Source organism: Mustela nivalis, assembly GCF_964662115.1.
Source record: "Mustela nivalis genome assembly, chromosome: 9".
NCBI lineage: Eukaryota > Metazoa > Chordata > Mammalia > Carnivora > Mustelidae > Mustela > Mustela nivalis.
The window spans coordinates 70,039,501-70,060,978 of NC_139028.1; the positions used below are offsets into that span (position 1 = coordinate 70,039,501).

Consider the following 21,478-nt stretch of genomic DNA (forward strand, 5'->3'; position numbering starts at 1 on the left):
TCTCCTAACAGGTCTCCCTGCTCTTTCTCGCTCCCTTTCTTTCCTCAGCAACCACCCCACCCCAGCCCATTCTGTTCTTCTCAAAGCAGAGTGATCCTTTCTTTAAAAACTCAGATCATGACTTTGCCCTTCTCCAAACCCTGCAATAGCTCCCCACCTCCCTCAGACTAAAAGTCAATGTTCTTACCATGGTTTAGGACGTCCTTAATCATGTGCTCCACAACCCTGATTCAAAGATCCACCTCCTGCTCTTCCCTGCCATGATCTTAACACTCTAGACACCAAAGAGCCTCCTCACACACTCCAGGTCTGCTCCTTCCTGCCTTAAAGCCTTTGCACTAGCTGATCCCTCTACCTGAAGGCTCCCCCACCAATTAGCCACCTTCCTCCCCTCCTTAAATCCACTCAAATCTCACGTTCTCATTGTTACCTATCCTAACTCCCGAGTCCCCCTTATTCCCCGCTAATTTTTCCTTTTTCATAGCCCTCATCACCTTCTAACATACTATATAATAATGTGTTTGTCTCTCTCCACTAGATCGTCAATTCTTCGAGGGCAACGATCCTCGTTTTGTTCAACGATGTATATTCCAAGCGCCTAAAACAGCGTCTGCAGATATTCAAACTGGTGAGTGAGTAAGTCACCGCACTGACATCTCATGATGCTGTCTAAAACGCGCTTTAACATCCCCTATTCCTTTGAAGTCAGAAAACAGGAATTGCGACCCATTCTCCGCCCTCTGGGTCCATCTGGCGGCAGCTGAGCAGACGAACATGTTCCTCTTCTGACCGCGCCTTCCCAAGTTTGTTCGGAACTACTTAGCTCGATTCCCACTGAATGCTCATCGGACAGAAATCAAAGAGCACAAACCCACAGCCGGAAAGTGTGGCTCCAGGAGAAGCATCATCCGTAACCAGTAGGCGCAAAGCTCTAGCTCACGTGGTGCATAGTCAGCCTATCGTGCTCCTAATACTCTTCAACTCCCTCCCTTCCGCTCCTGCCTCCTTCTCGCTCGACAAGATGGCCACACCGGCTGCACCGGCGAGTGCTCCTGCCGCCACTCCAGCTCCAGCCCCCGCCCCGGCCGCCACCGCGGCCCCAGCTTCGGTCCCAGCCCCGGCCCCAACCCCAGCCTCAGCGCCAGCGCCCGCTCCGGCTCCAGCGCCGGTCCCAGCTCCAGCGCCGGCTCCAGCCTCCTCAGACTCGGCGACTGCAGCGGCCACGACTGCGGCTCCGGGCCAGACCCCGGCCTCCACGCCGGCCCCAGCGCAGACTCCAGCGCAGTCGCTGCCGGGTCCTGCCCTCCCAGGCCCCTTCCCCGGCGGCCGTGTGGTCCGGCTGCATCCGGTCATTTTGGCCTCCATCGTGGACAGCTACGAGCGACGCAACGAGGGCGCTGCCCGAGTTATCGGGACCCTGCTGGGTGAGTGGTCAGACCGAAGTGACATTCTCTTTCGCCTCCCAGCTCCCTTTTATCTTGTTCACTGCTCGTCCCACCCGCCTTGACCTCTTCCCTGTTTCTCCATCCCACCTTCCTGCCGCGATTTATCTCCTTAAGGGATGTTTACTTTCCTGCCAGACTGCTGTCACTTTGGTCGACATAAAATACGAAAGCAGTACGGAGTTACTGAAGAAATACCATGTGCCGAATGATTTACATTCTGTTTTTAATCTTCCCAGTATCATTCCAGGTCAAGCGTGATTAGTCCCAAACCGCCAAAAATGAGTTCGGATGCTAAGAAGTCAAAAACGTTTGACTCCCTAAACCCAGTGACCTCGCCCCCCCACACACACACACAGATACGCACTTTTACGGACTAAATGTTTTTATATTCCAGGTGTTTACAGAGACACCACCTGGCAAAGGAGTAATGACATCTTTAAAAAGACATTCCTTTGAACAAGTAAACCAGTTTGGCAGAAACTCATTTAGGGTTTCAAAAGTATTTTGCTTTCCTAAACATTTAATCCTGGTCTTCTGTTCTGTTGTCTTGTGAAAATGTTAATTTGTGAAACAGAAGCAGTAAAGAAGAATTACGTGCCTCTCTCTCTGGGGACTGCTGATCCTATCAGTCGTGTTCACCCCATCTTTGTCACTAATTGTAGATACCTTTGTGAGTCCACTCTAGCCTTATTCCTCATTTTTCTTACTCTTAAATATGTAATTGTCCATAGAAGACAGGTGGTGTGTTGCAAAGAGGACAAGATTTGTAAGTAGATTCACAAGATATCAACCATGTGCCTTGGGACGAATTACCTAAAGTCTAGTTCTTTCAGGGGCTACTTAGACTTAGTCTTTGCAAGAACTACGTTATTATCGTAAGCATCTAAGTGCTGGCACACATGAGGTACAAAATGGCTGTTGGTTGCTGTCTACCACATCGGGGCTGTATAAACCCCCCCCACCAGCATGCGCGCATGCACACATACACACATGCACTCACTCTCTCGCACTCTTTGTCTTTGAAGCTTTAGCAATTTACAGAAACTTCATTTGATCCATTATCTTCCAAACATTGTCAAGATTTTCCTCAAACCAAGCCTTTGTATTCTGTTTGCTCCAAGTGGCTTCCCTGCTCCCCGTCATTTAAGTTCCACTCATTTTCCAGGATCCCAGGAAAAGTGTTAAGTGTCAGTTCTTCATCTTACACTACTACCCTCACCTCCATTCTTAACCTCCCAAAGTGTAATAGCATTCTGTAACTGTGTCCTGCTTTGAGCTTCTGTTGTAAATGATTTTTGCAACACTAACTTGGCACTTGAGAAATACTAATTTACTCTTTTAGCTGCACTGCCAAATGTTCCAAACTCACTGGAGGTGTTTAACTAAAAAAACAGTTCTTCACTTGGGGAGACCACTAAGTGCCTCAGATACTGTAGTGACCCTAGTTAGACCAACTGTAATCTAGATCTTTAGATCCTTCTTCTAGACTGGGATCATGGTCCAGTGCTAGGTGTTATAAAGACGGTACTTACTGAAGAATGAAACATAGACTAATCACTGGAAGCTTAAAATTTTCTTGTGAAACATACTTAATTTGGTTAAATGAAGTCACTGGAACCTCTTAAGTACCATAAAACTGTTAGGTATTTAGAATTTTAGAATTGGAAAAACTTCTCTAACCTTGAATTCAAGATGAAGGTTAGTGGCGTGGAACTATAGAAGAATTAAAACTGCTTAAGAAGTTTGAAATGATCGAGTTTATTGAATGCTGATGAGAAGTCAAATAAAATAGAACATATTTATCCACTGGGTTTGGAGACTGTTTCAGCCACAGGAACAGAAACCATAGCGAAGTGGAATAAAACAGACAGATAGCTGCGGCCCCTGGCAAGACCCCGGCCTAAATGCTGGGAAGCACTGTGGTCTGTGGCAGAGGGGGAAGTGCTTGAAGCCTTGTATGGGTGGTGCCAGTAGGTTAGAGAAAGATAGAGAACCGAAGGGACTATTAGTTTTAGGTCAAGAAACAAATGTAGTAGGAGTTAAGAATATCAGAACTAGAATGGGAGCTTGTGGTAAAAGACTGATACTAATGTTTAAGATTCACAGGTAGAAGGTTTCTGGATGATGATGGGGTTGAGGTTATGACATGGGACTAGATGGCTAAAGGGAGGTACAGGTGAAACTCCCTAAAATTGTACTCTGAAGCTAGGCTTCTGTATGGGTGGCTTTTGTAGACATTGTCAGAATTTTCCAGGTAGTTTTGCAGATTGAATTATAAGAGAAAATGTAGTGGCTGAAAAGTGAAGATCGCAGAGTAACAATCTGGCACAGCACTGGTAGCAGGAAAGAACAGAGAGCAGAAGAGCTTGTGAAGGAAGAAGAATAGACTCGTTCATTGGTGGTTAAAGGAAAAAGATCACTCAGAGCTTCAGTTCTCTGGAGAATCTTGGTTCCATTGATGCACATGCCCGAACTTGGAGCTTATGAGTTCAGTTTTTCATTCATCGACTTTGAGGAAGCCTCTGAAAACATTTGGAAAATGGTCAGAGGCTGTTGAGAGCTCTAGGGTTTTATAAAACATGGACAATTCTCTCTCACAGGAACCGTTGACAAGCATTCAGTGGAGGTGACTAACTGCTTTTCAGTGCCGCACAATGAGTCAGAAGATGAGGTGAGTGGGGGCTTGAGCTGCCATTGTGTGATCTGTAGTTGCTTGTTCGCTAGGCTCTCCTTAAGCACAGTATGTTGAGCTTGTCACTGGAAGCCCTGCAGTTCAAAGAGCTGTTTTTTATGTTTACATATTTTTGCTGGGCCTCTTCTCTCTGCTGGGGGTTGGCCCCTTGTCCTTCTCTTCCACTTTTTTCTATGAACTTCTAGCATCTTAGCTTCCTTTTCTGCCTGCCTTCTTAGGTGGCTGTTGACATGGAATTTGCAAAGAACATGTATGAATTACACAAGAAAGTCTCTCCAAATGAGCTTATCCTGGGCTGGTAAGTTGAAGTGGGGGGAATGGAAAGTTTCGGTGATTGCCATGGTTTTTTTGCCACCAGACTAAGCATACTCTTTTGGAGACAATGTCGGAGGTGTATTACCACAAGGATCTACGAATTTAGTGTGTTTTTTGCTGGCAGTTCTGATCTCATGAGGCCGGGGATATTTACTTTGAAATGTAGCTTTTACTGAGCAAGTATTTTTGCTTTGCTGGTGACTTAAAATGTTGCAAGAACTCTGAGAGTCAACTTTGGATCTGACTTGATCTAGTTTCCGGTTTATCTGTTATTTTTATATTTGGGGTGTCACTGGCGGTAACATTACCATAGAAGTGTCAGGTACCTAGAGACACCCATGTCACTATCATGTTCGGTCTTAATGTCACATGTAGACATGAATCCACACTGTGTTCCATTTTCCAGGTATGCTACAGGCCATGACATCACAGAGCATTCTGTGCTGATCCATGAGTACTACAGCCGGGAAGCCCCCAACCCCATTCACCTCACTGTGGACACGAGCCTCCAGAATGGCCGCATGAGCATCAAGGCCTATGTCAGGTGACCAGTGTTTTGGGACACAAGGGCATAAAAGACTTACCTAGTTGATACCATGCCTGGATGACACCCACTTCCACCCAAAGCAGGTTTAATCTTTCAGTATATAGCTCATTGCCTCCTAAGGAAGCCCATTTCTCACTCTCAGCAGTTATTATTAGAACGGCTTTACTCTGCAACAAAATCTGTCCCTGAAATATCGACTCACTGATACCAGTTGTGGTATCCAATTTCTTAAACAATTTCAGATGACAGCCCTTTAGGTAGTTACACGCACTGTCATGTTTTTCATGTCATCTTTTCTATAAACGGACTCTTCGTGATTCCTGTAGCTGATCCTCACATGGTATTTTGGTCACAATCCTTCACCACGTTCTGTTTCTCTGAGTCCACCTTTAGTTTGCCATTGGCCTGAGAACTGAACACAGGACTTGGAGTAGTGCGGGTTAAAAGATGACTGAGCTTTTTTGAATACATCTATTACCAGGGTTGAGTACAGTTTTTAATGACCATAACATTATAGTTTTGACACACTGAGCTTGCAGGTGGTTAAAATGCCCATTGATGGGGGAGATTGGGAAAGGCTCACTTGGCATGCTCAAGAAGGGGCTGCTGGAGGAGTGGGAAGGGTTATCTTTTCAGGTTAGAGTGAAGGCAGTTGTTAGTGCCTCTCTTACTGAGTTTGGCTTTGTGCTGTGTGTGTATCGTGATGTAACAGTTAGCCACAACGTGGAGAGACAATGATGGTGGATGCCAAGTGCTTATGGGCGAGTTGGTGTACCACTAAGCTTTAGTTATTGCCTGATTTCATAGCCTTTTCAGATATTTCAGACTCTTCATGGTCCAGTTGAAAATAATGTTGTTGACATAGTCAAAGCAGTCACCTCTAGTGAGATGACTTAGAGCACCCAATCTAGTCTTGGTGGGCTGGAGTTCATTGGCTTTTTGCCATGCTGATGAAGGACTCAGTCTCATATTTCTGTGGGGGTGGATATCTGGGCAGCCAGCTCCACAGGGCAATCCAGTGTCTTGTTTCATCACTGAGGTATACAGTGAGTGAAGCAGTTCTCTGAAGGGACAGGTCACATCTAAATGCTGAGTGCCCTTTCCCAGGCCAAGGTTTGTATATGGAATGGGCTAGAGGGAAAAAAGTGACTTGCTCCCACGAGATCTCAGGTTTAGATGGTTCTAGCCTTTTTATCTCAGAACTGGGGAACCCATACTCTTGGTATAACTGCTTTCCCAGCCTAGAGTAGAAAGCTCTCTCCCAAGTCCATTTGTTTACCTTGACTTCTCTTTCCCCAGCACTTTAATGGGTGTCCCTGGGAGAACCATGGGGGTGATGTTCACACCTCTCACAGTGAAATATGCATATTATGACACCGAACGCATTGGAGGTGAGTAACCTTCTGATACCTTCTTTTGAGGTTTGGCATTTTTCAGGGGAGGGGTTTGCCGCTCTCTAACAAGTAGAAGGCTTTGGGTCGAAGAGGAACCATTGATCTGAGATTTGTGATTAAAGTCACAGTCATTCTCCTTTATAAATGGGCTTCCAGGAATTATTTGTGGAATTATTAGAGGTGGGAAATGATCAGTACAAGAGGCTATGTGACCATTCATACAAGAGCATTACATGATGTGCTCTTATATGACATTCATGTAAGAGCAAACCCAGTGATTAGCATACTGCATATAGAAGTTGAGCTCTAACTGTAGGAAAAAAAGCTAATAAGGGCAGAGCAGGGGAGTTTAGAGAAGTTGGCTGTGTCCAGTAGGAGGAGGGAGAGTTCACAGAATGATTAGAGATCATCTCTTTCCTGGTGGAATGACTGAAATCTTTGTGCCTCTTCTATTCCCCATCCTACGTCCACAGTTGACCTGATCATGAAGACCTGTTTTAGCCCCAACCGGGTGATTGGACTCTCAAGCGACTTACAGCAAGTAGGAGGGGCATCAGCTCGCATCCAGGATGCCCTGAGCACAGTGTTGCAGTATGCAGAGGATGTGCTGGTGAGGAAGGGGAAGGAAAGAAAGGAGGGCATAGATCTCCACTCCGAGGTCACCAAGAGGTGTGCTGACAAGTGGCAGTCCTTGGTGGTGAGAATTAACTGTGCCTCATTGAATCTTTGTTTGGTGCTCAGTCCGGAAAGGTGTCAGCTGACAATACCGTGGGCCGCTTCTTGATGAGTCTGGTTAACCAAGTACCCAAGATAGTTCCTGATGACTTTGAGACCATGCTCAACAGCAACATCAATGTGAGTGCTATCCCTAGGCTTCTGGGAGCTTGTGTCTTCCCCCATCTCAGCTCATGCATGGATGTGAAGGGAATTGGGGGAGATGACCTGGAGGAGGGGCTTTGCCTTTGGCCCCTTGCAGTGCAGGTTGGGAGAAAGGAAGAGATAGTACACGTGCTTGGAGATCCCCCCTACCTTCTCTTCCTTGATTGCATTATCTCAGGAACTGCTGATACTACTGTGCCTTGTTACCTAGATTCATGGTTGAAAAAAATGCTAAATCCAGAGGTTAATGAAAATGCAGTTCACAGATACTCCTCCCTCCATATTCTACCCATAGATCTTGATTAAAGCACCCCAAGCTTATTAGTGTATCGATAGAGATGAAAAGTATTCTCAAACATTTCCTTCTTTTCTTCCACTTTCAACTCTTGCCCAGTCTCTTCCTGAGCTGTCATTATCCAGGACTGTCCTCATAACCAGTGTCCACCATGGAGCTGGCCAACGCCAGACTTTCTTCTCCCTTTCCACCCAACCCCTCACTCATTGTGGCTTCTTCCTCTTTCAGGACCTGCTGATGGTGACCTACCTGGCCAATCTCACACAGTCACAGATTGCCCTCAATGAGAAACTTGTAAACCTGTGAATGGGCCCCACGCAGCACTTCTGCCAGTCTGGGCCACCCTAGGACTCAGAGTGGAGTGAAGTAGAATGGTTTTCTTGTGGTTTGAGTCACACCAAGTCAGTCAAGTGCTTGTGACTCTAAATAAATGTAGCCTACCTTTTGTAAATGAATCCATCTTACATGAGTTTACTGCTGGGCAGGGGTGGGAGGAAAACTGTCCTAGAGCTCACGCAGAAACCAGGAAGTGAATACTCTGGGTTGAAGTTGGTTGTGTGTTTATGACTCTGCATCAGTGGTTGCACCCATAGCCCAAGCTCAAGTCACTTTATCTTCACCTGACTGCAGACCAGATAACCTTCTTTGCACACTGGTTTTATAAAGGTACTTTATTCCCACTCTTTTGCCTATGATTAGAGCAAACTCGGCCTCCAGAAAATAGCTTTTTATCACTTCTCTTCCATAGCATCTTAAGCGAATAACAGTACGAAGTGTTGCCCTGTGCACAGTTAGGAGTACCTAGAGCATGTGCTAGTGAGTGAGTGGAGAGGAAAGAAGGGAGTGGGTACAAATCTTAGTCCTGGGATCCATGAGTCTATGCTGGTGGAAAGACAGTCTTCTGAGGATTAACTGCACTTCCCCAAATTTTTCTTTTGGCTTTCAGTCTGGAAAGGTCTTCATTGACAGTACTCTGAACCATTTCTCAATGGGTCATGTGGTTTCCACAGGAAGTAAAAATGAGAATTCATGGAGGGAAAATAATTAAGAGAATTGGATACTTAATCTGAACTGAAAGAGCAGTGAGTGTGGTCAGAGTTGTAAACTACTTGAATAGTTATTCCAAGAGCTATTTGCCAGTATGATTTGGGGAGGCAAATTTAGTATTTATAGATTAAGGAGATTTCCCCAAAACCCCAAATTTCTTGGGTAATACGTAACTTAAGATGACTCTTTCGGTTATGTTGAGATGTGCCAATGGCAGAATCTAAGCAAAGACTAGATGACATTTCCCAGGGATTTTGTGGGATAGCGGTGACATCCGACAGCCCTTTCATCTGATTTCCTAGAGCGTTCTACATGGGCACTGCTAGATGTCTTAGGTTGAGAAAGAAATGGGTAATTATTCAGGAACTGAAGTTTGGTTACATATTGAAGTGAAAAGGCAAGTGAAGGCAAGTGGGTATCAAAAAGGCCTGGTCCTGATTCTGGTTCTGAGATCTATAACCTTAGGAAAGACAAAGTCTGAGGGTCATAAGATGCAGATCGTAATTAGACATAGCCCATTAGAATATTGTGTGATTTTGATGAAGTAGTAAATATCAGGTTGACATGCAAACATAGTGCCTGATGACAGAAGGCATATGGGAAGTGATAGCTATTATGTCTAAAACTGAGAACAGTTCAAAAGTAGTAAGAAACTTAGGAACCCATCTTGGATCCCAGTTCTGATTCTGATAGGTAACCTTAGGAAATAAAAGTTCTTGGGGTTGTAAAGATAGGTATAGTATTGATACTTTTTTTTTTTTTTAAGATTTTATTTATTTATTTGTCAGAGAGCACAAACAGGGGGAGTGGCAGTCAGGGCAGGCAGAGGGAGAAACAGGCCCCCCACCGAGCAAGGAGACCCATGTGGGACTCGATCCCAGGATCCTGGGATCATGATCTAAGCCAAAGGCAGCGGCCTAATCCACTGAGCCACCCAGGCATCCTGATGCTTTTTTACGTGTAGGCAAACATAAATACATGAAATGACAAAAGTTGTGCCAGATTGTGAGGTTAAAAATAACGTGCATAATGGGAAAAGGGTTGATCAGAGTTCAGGTGTTTGTGTTCTATTTTTTGGATGGGTGGTTTAATACCAACTGAGTTTTTTTAATATGCTTGCTAAAATGCCATGGTTGATCACTGAAAACATATATAACCTCCAAATGAAAGTGATAGGAAATAATGGAATAAGAAAATGGAAAGACATTTTTTTAAAGTTGAGAAATGAGAAAGCATGAAAAAAGTGGTTAAAGTAAATTAATAAAGATGGTAAAAATAAGTCGAGATACAGTAACAGGAAATGTAAAAAGGATTAAAGTAATGAGGGAAAAAAAGATTGAATTTTAAAGCAAAACAAACCCCAGCCATACTTTGTTTGCAGGAGACACAACTAAAACATGGATGTGGAGAGTTGCTCTGCAGCTGTAAGCAGGACGCTATCTTAAAATGTTCAATAAAAAAAAAAAAGCCTCCAAGGCCAGCGCATTGTTACAGAGTTAAAATGCAAAATCTAACCATTCCTCTTCCCTTAGAGGCTGCTCAGAGCCTGGCACCTTTGACCCTCTTGAGAAGCATAGGACGGGACAAAAGAAATACCATCTCTCAAGAAGTGTGCTGTCTTTAAGCTGGGGACAGCTGAAAGTATTTCTTCTGGAATTGAGATTATAAACTTAACAGTGACCCCAGAAGAGTCACTGGGGAAGATTTTCACTGAGGAGGTAAACCTAGACCCCAGGAATGGAGGTAGAAAGATGGCAAGGAGGCGTTCCCAGGAGTGAGAATAGACTGAGTGGAGCAGAGGTAGACTGTGGCCTGGACAAGTGAAGAGACATGGTGCAGAAGACGGCTAGCAAGAGAATGGTTGATGCAGGCTTGCCAGAACCAGAATAGCTCAGGGAGACCTCTACAAAGTTTCTGGAGGAGACAGGAGTAACTTTTAGGGTTATGCCATGGGTCATCTGAAAGGTAGGTAGAGTGGTCCAAGTGAGAAATGCAGGTTGCGTGAATTAGGACCATAAAAGAACCGGGAATGAGGCAGAATACATGAGAAACCACCGCCTGGCATGCCTTGGTTCAGCACACGATACAGGGTTCTTTGCCACCTGCCCTGCCTGGTGGCTGCTGCACACTATCCACTGAGTGGGGTGGGGAAGCAGTGACTGCTAGCAGTTCTGAGGATCCCGTGACTGGAAGGAGAAGCAGCAATCCACTGGGAATGGTTAGGAAGTTAAGGCTAAGATGGGACTTCCACAGTCTGAGCAAAAATTGGAACAAGCCTATACCAACGAAGATAATGCTCCAAAGCTGGCCCACTCGCCACCCTGTTACATAAAGTACCTGTTCAGGGCTCTTCAACAATCTTAGCCAAACTTTCCCTACCCCTACTCAAACAGCTTTCCAAAGGATCCCACTCACCGACCCCCCCAGCCAGTTTTAAGCATTTCCTACATTAGAACCTTCTAATACTAACCCATCTATCTTGTCCCAAATCATGCCCAAACATTCCACAGACCTTAGCCACCCCAAACTAATTAGTCCTTCCAGTCCTACAAACCATGCCAACCAAGTAGCCCTACTAAGCCACAGGCCCACCACCCCTCCCATTTCTGAGTCCCTCTTCCCCTCCGAAGCTGTTTAGTAATCGTTTACCCAGTGTCGACGAGCTTCGTTCTGATGGTTGCTCTGATAGAGAACTTTAGCTTCATAGGCATAGATGGCATATTCCTGCACCTTCCTTTTTACCTCCCTGTAGGTATTCCTGATTTACACTGGGATCATGAGCATTTTGACTTTAGAATCCTCACTGGATGGCCTAACCCTAAATGAAGTACCCTGAGCCCTTGGATATCTGGGTCCTAGAAGTACACAATGACTCAGAATGGATCGATCCCACAGGTGTGGATCCTCCAGTATATTGAGCCCCTGGACTTAACCCTGTAGGAACTCTGGTTCTGGACCCCTTGACTCAATGGGCAGATTGATGCCAAGTGGCAATGAGTTTCTGAAGCCATCTCATCACACTAATAGCGGATAGTAAGCCTGGCACGCCATTTGCTGTGTTCACTGTTTACTCATTTAGTGTTAAGATTTTAGTATTTGCCAAATACCATGTAGCACTAGGTGAATAATGTGCTCTCCATTTTACTGGCCTTAAGGAGTTCACGTCTCGGTGGGGAAAGCAAAAGTAAATAGTTGAAAAACAGTAGAAAAGGAGTGCTGGATCTAGCACTTCTGAGTACCACTCTTGTTTGGTCAGTTCACTTCAGAGGGAGCTGGGCTCAGAGAGATGAGTACATTACTTAAGATAGGGAACACAATTAGTAACAAAACGCTTTTAATTTGGGTCTGGATTTTTTCTTTTCTTTGTAGCCCTCTGCTTCACAGTTTAGTGGCCCAGTGAAATCACTAATAGGGCGAAAATGCAACGTAAAAGGAGCATATTACAAGGAATGACCAGCTCTGTCAGTGAGCCTGGGAAGATTCTACCCAGGATGTGATACCTGAGCTAGCCTTTATTTTTAACAAGGAAATTAGGAAAGGATAAATGGGGCAGAGGAAACACATTTAAAAAAACCTTAACCTGTTCAGAACCTAAGGGAGCTAGTACAGGAAGTAGACCATAAAGGCCGTCAGACTATGGAGATTGGGTATTACTTGAGAAGTGAGAAGGCACTAGATAATTAGAGATTTCAGGAAGATCACCTGGTAGTGTAGAGGAAGGATGGAACAAGAAAAAAGCAGGGGCAGGAAGACAAGTCAGGCCTCTGTGATTGCTCAGATGACCGTGGCAGTGGGAATGGTAATAAGACTCCATTTGAAGAGGATTTTTAAGGCAGACTCAGGTTTGTGGGGAGACTGGTTGAACTTGGGTGATGAGACATGGGAGTTTAGCATCCTGGTTTCTGACAAATAAGATTGAAGGGATGGTAGTATATGGAAAGCCTGGCTACTAGAGTGGTAGAAGTTTAGAAATACAGAGATGTGTCCAGAAAAAGGATTAGAAGGGTAAGTCAGGACATGTTCAAAAAGCCCAAAATGGAGTCATTTGCCCTGCCCCCAGCCCCGCAAGATTTAATTAGCTTCAGCCTATCCCAGGAATGTCACCTTATTTTAATAGTCAAATCTGAAATTTCCTGACCAACATCAGTGAGCCAATTTGAATGATGAAAAACCCTGCCGTTTCTTTCTCCTCCCCTCCAAAAGGGTATGTCCTGGCCTGAAGCAGTCTTTTTATTTTGCCCATAACATGCCCTACCCTCTTTCCTATGAAGACCTTCCATTTTGTACAACTCCTGGGAGCATCTCTTCTTGCTAGATGGGATGCTGCCCAACTCATGAATGGCTTAACCAAGCCAATTAAATCTTCATATTTACTCAGTTGAATTGTATTCCTTAGCAGACCAAATGGTGAAGTCATAAATGTAGCTAAGTAATTGCAATGTCTTTGATAAACTGTGGGGCTGCACCAAAGCTTTTGAGGAAAGGCTGAAGAATATATTCATTTGAGTAAAGTAATATTGACCAATTGCCAACAATATGCTAAGCAAGGGGTCCTGGTGCCTGCTTAGAACCTTCTGGAGGGGACAGACAAGTAAAGAGGTGATTGCATTGGGAATCACAAGGCATTGGATGTCATGGACGGCTTCCAGTTAGGAAGTAAAATCCAAGCTGGAGGAAACAGACTGAAAAAGGAGAGAGAAGAAAACAGCATTCTAAGCACAGAACGCTGGCAAAGGCTCAGAGACAGTGTCAACCATGTGGCTCCGTCGTTGCTGACTCTTGGCTAAGGAGCTGTTCATAAGGAAAGAGCACTCCACGCCTAGGTTGACAGAAAAAGGATGGTACTGTATTTTTTTTTAACAGCCTGTGCTAACATGTGCACAAGTTTGCTTTTACTGTGAATGTGTGTTCACACATTCTCTTTGTATGTGGTTTTGCATATGCTAAAAACTTGAGAATGCATCTGGGTGAGACAGACAGTATGTGTTGTCTAAGTTCTAAGACACCACAGTCCTCTGCTTTTCTGCCATTCCCTTTACCCAGTCTTTTCTATGCTTTAGCCTGGTCCTTCTGATGTAGAAAAGATGTTAGGGGTGGAAGCCGATGGCCAAGAAAGAATTCTTGAGATATCTTTGGTGTGAAAAAGTGATTTTATTCAAGCACAGGGACAGGACCCATGGGCAGAAAGAGCTGCACTGGGGTCACGAGGAGTGGCCCAGTATATACTTTCAAGTTGGGAGGAGGTTAGAGCCTAAGCCTCCCAATTATTTTGGAAACAAGTTTCCAGGATCCTGAGAAGGCTAGCTGTGGTTGGGAAAATGTCATTTATTACTGTTGAATAAAAATTCAGTCATGAGACCCTTTAGATATATATCAGTGGGCCATATGCTTGGAGGATGATTGCTAACGTGTATCATGGGGGCAGGGTGAGAGGGAGTAGAGATAAAGGAAGTTTCCAAAGGAATTTTTAAATGTTAAATAGATTTACAGGATCCTGGGGTGGTGGGGGGGTTGTTTGCCCTTTGCCCTTAGCAAAGTATTAACATTGAGGCAGCCAAGTTCCTAGAGGATGTCACGCTGCCTATTTCAAGGACTTGTCGATGGGCTGCAGGTAGTAAAGAAATTTCATAATTTTTCTTCTGTCTTTATTTCCCACATCACTCCCTCCTCTGAGCTTCCCTTAAGGTTTCATTCCCCAAACTTCGAGTCTGGGCCTCTTCACTGTCTACTCCACACCTTGTGCCAGGAAGATTTCCTAGAATCTTTTTTTTTTTTTTTTAATTTCTTTTCAGTGTTTCAGAATTCATTGTTTATGCACCACACCCAGTGCTCCATGCAATATGTGCCTTAATACCCACCATCAGGCTCACCCAAACTCCCATTCCCCTCCCCTCCTAGAATCCTTTGCGATTATTGCTAGTTAGTTAAAGATGCCCAGTCTTCAGCTCTAGTGCTGGCCCATATTCAGAGCTGATTGCAGACTAGTTAAATGGACACCAGATATCTCACCTGGAGGTCTCAAAAGCATCCTAAATTCAACATGCCTCATATTGCACTGATTATCTTTTCCTCTCCCACAAATCACCTCCTGAATTTCCTTTCTCAGGTGATGACATACCTGGTACTCTTGTCAAAACAAAAGAAACCTTGGATGAATCCTTGAACCTCCCGTCCCTTTCCACCCTCGTGATTTAATCAGTCATGCCTATGAAGGGAGGCTTCCATAAGAACCCAAAGGACAGAGTTTGGAGAGTCTCTAGGTTGATGAGTAAGAATGCATCTAGAAACAACATGCATGTGAGGAAGGTAGTACCCCCAAACTCCGGAAATAGAAGCTCCTGTCCTTGAGACCCTTCCAGACCTCACCCTATGGATCTCTTCACCTGACTATTGATTCAAATCCTTTAATATTCTTTAGTAAATCAGTGATGGTAAGTAAACTGTTTTTCCTGAGTTCTGTGAGGTGCTTTAGCAAATTAATCAAACCCAAGGAGGGGACATCCAATTTATAGCTGGTATGTCAGAGCACAGGGGACAGCTTGGACTTGTGACTGGTATCTGAAGGGGGTAGGGGAAGGCATTCTTGTGGGACTGAGCCCCTCACCTTCGACTCTCACACAATCTCCAGGTTTGTAGTGTCAGAATTGAGTTGAATTGTAGGACACTCAGCTGATGTCTGTGAATTGTTTGATGTGGGAAAATTAGCTACACATCTGGTCACAGAATTGTTTGATGGGAATAGTAAGTGCAGAGTAGAGTGAAAGTTTTCTTGTTCACCCTCTTGAATCCATTCTTGTCACAGCCCAGGATAAAGTCCACATTTCTTACCACAGCCTGTAAGTCTCATCGTGATCTTGCCTGACTCTACCTCCATACCTGGGAAACTGAGCTTCTTTTACACTTCCTCTGCCCTCCACCTAGAACATATGCTCCCTTATCTGGCTTACTACTGTTCTTCTGTAGGCTTTAGTCTAGGTGTTGCCTCCTCGTGGAAGGTGCTCCTACACCATGATTGCATGACAGGCTCCTATCTTAGTATTTATCTCACCATTTGGACTTGTCTATTTACTCTAATTAGAAAACAAAATTCAGGCTTGGGAGAGGGAAAAAAATTCAACCGAGTACATTTTAAAGATCTTATTGGCTTTATTCAATGATTCAGAAACCAGATAGCATCCCATCTGGCAGCTAGAAGGGAGCTCTGAGGAGCTGTACAAAATGAAAGATTTTATAGGCAGAAGGAAGTGAGAACAAGGAAGGTGCTAGCAGACTGATGGATTGGTTGTGGCAAGGTCACCTTCCTTTTTGGGATGGCAGGGGTCTGTGAGGCAGATTACCTCACTAGTGCTGACCAGGTGATTCTTGGTCTGTTTCTGGGAGAGGCCAAAACTGTAATGGAGCCTCAGTTTGGTGAGTAGCATATGCTAAGTAGGCTTGGCATAAGTGGCTATTTTGGATCCATTCTGTTTTTAACACTCTCTATAGGAGCACAAGATCAATGAGGGTCAAGATTGTCTATCCTGTTGTTACATTCCTAGATCCTAGAGCCAACCTAGACATGATAACCTTCTCAATAAATGTCTGTGCTGTGAATGAAGGAATACCAGGTGGCTGTAGGATAATTAACACAAGGCACTCTGGACATGATAATTCATCAGGAGTCATCAGGATCCTTTGCAGAGGGCCTGGAGGGAGGGAGCACAGCAGACATTAGATTATTTGTTTTACTCATTTATTCTACAAATATTTAATGATGCCTGCTCTGCAGCAGCCATAGGGTTGGGCACTGGGGATCTAGGGGTAAATAAACTATGCTCTCTGCCTTCTGTGGGTTTCAGTCTTAAGAGGAGATGCACAAAAGTAAACAATCATGAGAAAATGCAATAATTGCTATAAAGTAGATAGAAACAAGTCTTGGGAAGACATAGTACAGAATACCTTTAAATCTGCCTGAGGTTCAAGAACGGAAGAGACGTAAGTGTGTGCCTTGGCAAAAAAAAGGTGGAAGAGCTTTGAAGGAAGAGGGATGAACATCAAAATATTACTCTTAATTTTACAATGGCCTGTATATGGAGAGTTGTGCTTCCAAAGATACAATAGCCTAGAGGTAAAATAAGGTGGCAATAACAGCCACAAAACAGTATCTCTGTCACCCAGCTCCTACCTTCGAGGATGGGGGGTGGGGGTGGGAGGAGGCTGGACACCCGCCTATAGATCCTCCAGAAAGTCGTCTGGGGTAGCATATAAGTTCAACTTTGTATTTTGCAATTTTAACGGAATTTTACAAAATAATTTTTTGACATAAAATAATCATCCATGTCATCAAATCTTTAAAAATCTTATTTTAAATAGTTTCATAAATTTCTATTATATAGAAAAACTTTAATTTATTTAAGCAAGTTTTTGTGTTGAATGTGTAGGCTGTTTCCAGTTTTGTGTAAATACATCATTCCACTGTGAACAGCTATGTAGAGATACAAATGTCTTAAGTTTCTGTTTCTTTAGAATGATTTTCATCCTCTACTCTGTGTAGCACATTGTCACCTTGGAGGCCCACACAGTGCATGTGAAGGAGACCATTATGAAAGTACATCTCCAGCTTCTGCTTGCCCTCTTTCTACTGTAGAGGAAGGGAGTGGGAAGCTGAGAGAGGACCAGTGACAATATGATTCCTCCGCCCTCTGTGGCTCCACAAATGCCACCAACCTCTCCTCCTCCTCCATCAGCCTAAACCAGAGTTCCTGTGAAAACTCAGAGTAGCTTTGGAGAGCAGAAGAGTCTAGGGATGTGGAAACCTGAATATGGTTACCTTTATCAACCCCTACCTATCTGCTCTCCCTAGCCTATGAGCTGGTTGGGTGCAAGAAAGCCTCTGGGCTCTGCTGGAGTCCTGAGAGAAAGGATTGCTTTGGGGCTCTGTCCCAGGTGGGCCAGAGAAGTCCTGGGAGGCTGGTACGGAGGCATCTCTAGCAAGGATGTGGCCCAGTGGTCTGTGGACCCTTGAGAGAAGCAGGTGTGGGCTCTTACTGGATTCTTGGTCTGGCCAGGAGTAGTTAACAGGTGAACTTGAGTCTTCCTGCTCTTCTGAGGCTGAGTGTATGAGATGAGGGCTTCATTGGGGGATTGGCATCTTGCTTGGTTCTGCCTGGCTCATCCTGGATGGAGAGACCATTTTACCTTCCAACACCCACAGAATAGCTAACAGCTAGAGCTGACCCCAACAAGCCTCACTCAGTCCTCCTAGAAGAATCAAGGGATCCATTCTTACTGGAAGTTTACTTGGCACAGCTTATTACTATGGTATCAGGTTCTAGCAGAGCTGATGAAGAAATTAGTATTTCTCCCACATGAAAGCCATGGTCAGCATTTCCAGAAGTGTTCAAATAGGGACGAATCACTGGAACAGCAGTTCTTCTCAATGCAATGTTTAGGAATCCACTCATGCTTGGTTATGCAAGTCTTTATAGGGCTAACAAAATTCTAATTGTCTCCCTCCACCCTGGCGTGTCTCCCAGAAGAGAAAATAATTGCATTTGGTGATGATCTAGGCTGTGATTAGGATGATCTGTCTTATCTGTCCTGGTTTATCTTCTGCTTCATTGGGGTTGCCAGCCCCATGCTTTATGTTTCTGTCCCATGTTGATGGTGATCACTTTTTTAATCATCTCACTCTGTCTTCCTTCCTATCTGTCCTAATAAGGAGCACACAGCTCTATGCCTCAGGCCTTCTGAATCATCGCCACTAGAGGGCGGCCTTGTACCACTTAAAGGCCACGGGTTGCCTGTTCACATTCCTTGCTCCGAGGTTTTCCAGGGGCCTAGTACAGAAAAAGCACTTACTGCTTTGGAGGGGTTAGGTTGGTGCAAAATGAGTGACCACAGCTTCTAGCGATGCTTCACCTCCAGAACTACCTTTGGTCATCTTTGACCCACAGAGTGATGGCACCAAAGTGTCTTATCTTTCTTTGTCCCCACCCCAAAATCACTCTAAACACACACTAGTTTCCAAAACATGGTTTGGAAACACAGTTTTAAGTAAAACTCCTAGGGCCCACTCTCTTTCTGATCAGATTATAAGATACAAGCCCTTTTATACAAAAATCCTGGAGCTGCCATTTCTCAGGATAAACCCTGGCCCAGGACCTAAAGACCAAAATGAGGTTTCTGGGACTTTCTACCCAGGGAACGGGTGGTGCCAGAGCTACTGTACAGTCCCGGGACCCCTATAAAAGAATATAACCTTTTGACATGGTACTAGAGTGTTTGGCAGGTGAGTGAGGGACTTGCAACAAACTCTGGAGGTGAGAAGAAGGAGAAGGTGCAAGGCAGGATCGTGTCCAAACGGTCCCAGGTAAGACAGCTCAGCCAACTAAGGGGGCAAGAGATTCATTGAGGTAAAGGTTAGCTGGGGATGGAAACCCCAGATTTAGACCTAAAAATTCAGCTGGAGGGGGAACATACTTAATTTGGGTCCCCTGAGAGCAGAATATGTGACAGGGACTTGGAGAAAGAAGGTAGTTTATGTGGAAGGTGATCTGTATTAGAAAAAGTACCATGAATTTGATGTCTTAAAACAGTAGAAATTTATTCTCTTACAATTTATAGAAGCCAGAAGTCTGAAATCAAGGTGTTTGTGGGGCCATGCCCCCTCTGAAGCCTCTAGAGGAGGATCCTTCCTTACTTTTTCCAAACGCTGGTAGCCCTGGATGTTCCTTGGCTTATAACTGCAGTACTTCTGTCTCAGCCTGTCATCATATGGCCTCTTTGGGTGTCTGTGTCCACATTTCCTTCTTATAAGGACACCAGTAATATTGGATAGGGCCCACCCTAACGATGGGCCCACCCATCATTAAGATGACCTCATCTTAATTTTACTTCATCTGGAGAGATCCTATTTCTGTTTAAGGTCATATTCACAAGTGCCAGGGCTTAGGATGTCAATGTATCTTTTGGGGGATGCAATCAACCCATAATACGATCCAAGAAACAGAAGTGAATGAAGACGAGAAAGGGTAGAAAGAAAACCAATACAATCCAAGGTTTTAAACTAGCTTTTCCCATTCCACTGAGAATCCTTTAATGAACCGAGTAAAATAGCCCTCCGAATTCTGAAAGGGGGACTTGAAAACTGGGACATTTAACCAGTTCTCCCATTGGCCAAAGAATTTCTCAGGAGGTTAACTTCTTCCCACTTGTAGGCCCCATCCACAGGTGGGCAAAGTGTTCTTTCTTAGCTGGTTAGGAGGACTTGACATGACATGAGAGCAATGTGCATGAAACTCTCCGAGTGTGGAAATCAGGAGGCCCCGTGCTATGGCACAGGGCACCAAATTGTCTGCAAAGGTGCACTCTGCATTACTAAAACCTCCTCCTGCCCCACTTTCTCACTGACTCTTTAAGGCACTGGTCAGCTGCAAGCTCTTTTTTTTAAAAAGGACTTTCCACTGTTAGTAGAATGAACTGCAGTTCCCCTGCTGCACCTACTTCTAAGCGACAAGTTGACAACCCCAACATCAAAGCTGGTTTGGGCTGCTGTTCCTGGAGGGCTGAGCCCTTGTCTGCTTTGCTGTTACCAGGCTTTGTTGGCCGTGATTGCCTAGTTACCATCATCCCCAGGGCTGGAAGCATCAGGAGACACTCCAGCACACACGTTTCAGACGAATCTCCCCTGATCCCATTATGCAGCAGCATCCTTAGCTCCTCTGGACAGTCAGGGATGATTGCTCCCTTCATATAATAAAACTCTTTGTACCTGATGGTCCACTGCCTTGAGGAACCCAAAGTGGAAAAATCCTGTGTTGGCCAGTGGAAGACATCCCCGGAGAATCAGGATCTCTAATCCAACAGAGCCAGTCACAGAAATGGGAAACAATTTCTGTAAAGTAAGCTCACCAGAGTGATAATGAAAGGAGCCAATCCTATTTTCAGCCCTTGGTTACTTGGCCCTGTGTTATTCTAACTACTGGGGACAGCACTCTATGTGGCCTGATAGTTTAGTGCATATACTACACGCTGGAGGCCAGTGCCCTGTTCCACAGGATGTCACTCCAAACTGGCTCCTTAGCTAAGCCTTTAATTTAAAAGGCCATTCCCACCTTCTACCCTTTGTTTCCAAGTAATGGAGTACATGGTAAGACCCCTTGTTTTACAAAACCATTGTCACACATCCTTTACCATAAAATACACCCTTTCAGCTGAGACTTCATACACAGAATTCCAGGTTGATAATTAGATACTCGGTAAGCCCATGGAGAAACACTACAAACATGGCAGATAAACCCGAATTCCAAAAAGATTTCAGTTCCAGGAAGAACAAAGACACTGCTGCCCTCTACAGGGTGGGAAGAGTCTGATGCAGTCAGCTTGCCGTCCAGAGCTGGGGTAGTCTGCTCAAGGAATGACGCCATACTGAGGGCTGAGCCTCCAGGAGGGCAGGTTGAGCAGCCACAGTAGGTAAGTCAGCATTGCTGATGGAGAGCACGTGTTTGGTGGGCCCATGCAGAGCCTCCAACTCTGCCACACCCCCACTCCATTCATGGGCCTGTGCACTTAGCTGAGACAGAAACCAGGAGACAGGTCATTCTGTGTACCTCGTTATCAACGCTTCTTCTGCAGCAGAAGCTTTCCGGTGAGCACTAATGTGTGACACTCAAAGGTCTGCATAATCTGACACCTCTCCTATCCGTCCACCCATGCACCTTTTCCCCAGGCTTCCTTCTCTACTATTCCAGTCTTGCTTCATCCAGGCCTCTGACCAACCAGTTGAGTTATTCTCCATTGCCCAGAGGTCCATGCACATTCTTGCCTCAGGCCATGCCTCCCTACATGCAAGGTTAATGGACAAGTATACTGCCCACTAGGATT

At 44.8% G+C, this 21,478-nt stretch overlaps 1 protein-coding gene across 1 annotated transcript; it reads left to right on the forward strand.

Annotated features, from left to right (window-relative positions):
- Positions 1 to 988: 988 nt before the first annotated feature.
- Positions 989 to 8,022, forward strand: EIF3F (eukaryotic translation initiation factor 3 subunit F). Its single transcript, XM_082682549.1, has 8 exons — positions 989 to 1,424; positions 4,046 to 4,116; positions 4,356 to 4,435; positions 4,859 to 4,996; positions 6,299 to 6,390; positions 6,867 to 7,003; positions 7,135 to 7,248; positions 7,796 to 8,022. Exons 1-8 carry the CDS (start codon positions 1,022 to 1,024, stop codon positions 7,871 to 7,873), a joined length of 1,113 nt encoding a protein of 370 aa, XP_082538675.1. The 5' UTR covers positions 989 to 1,021; the 3' UTR covers positions 7,874 to 8,022.
- Positions 8,023 to 21,478: the final 13,456 nt, after the last annotated feature.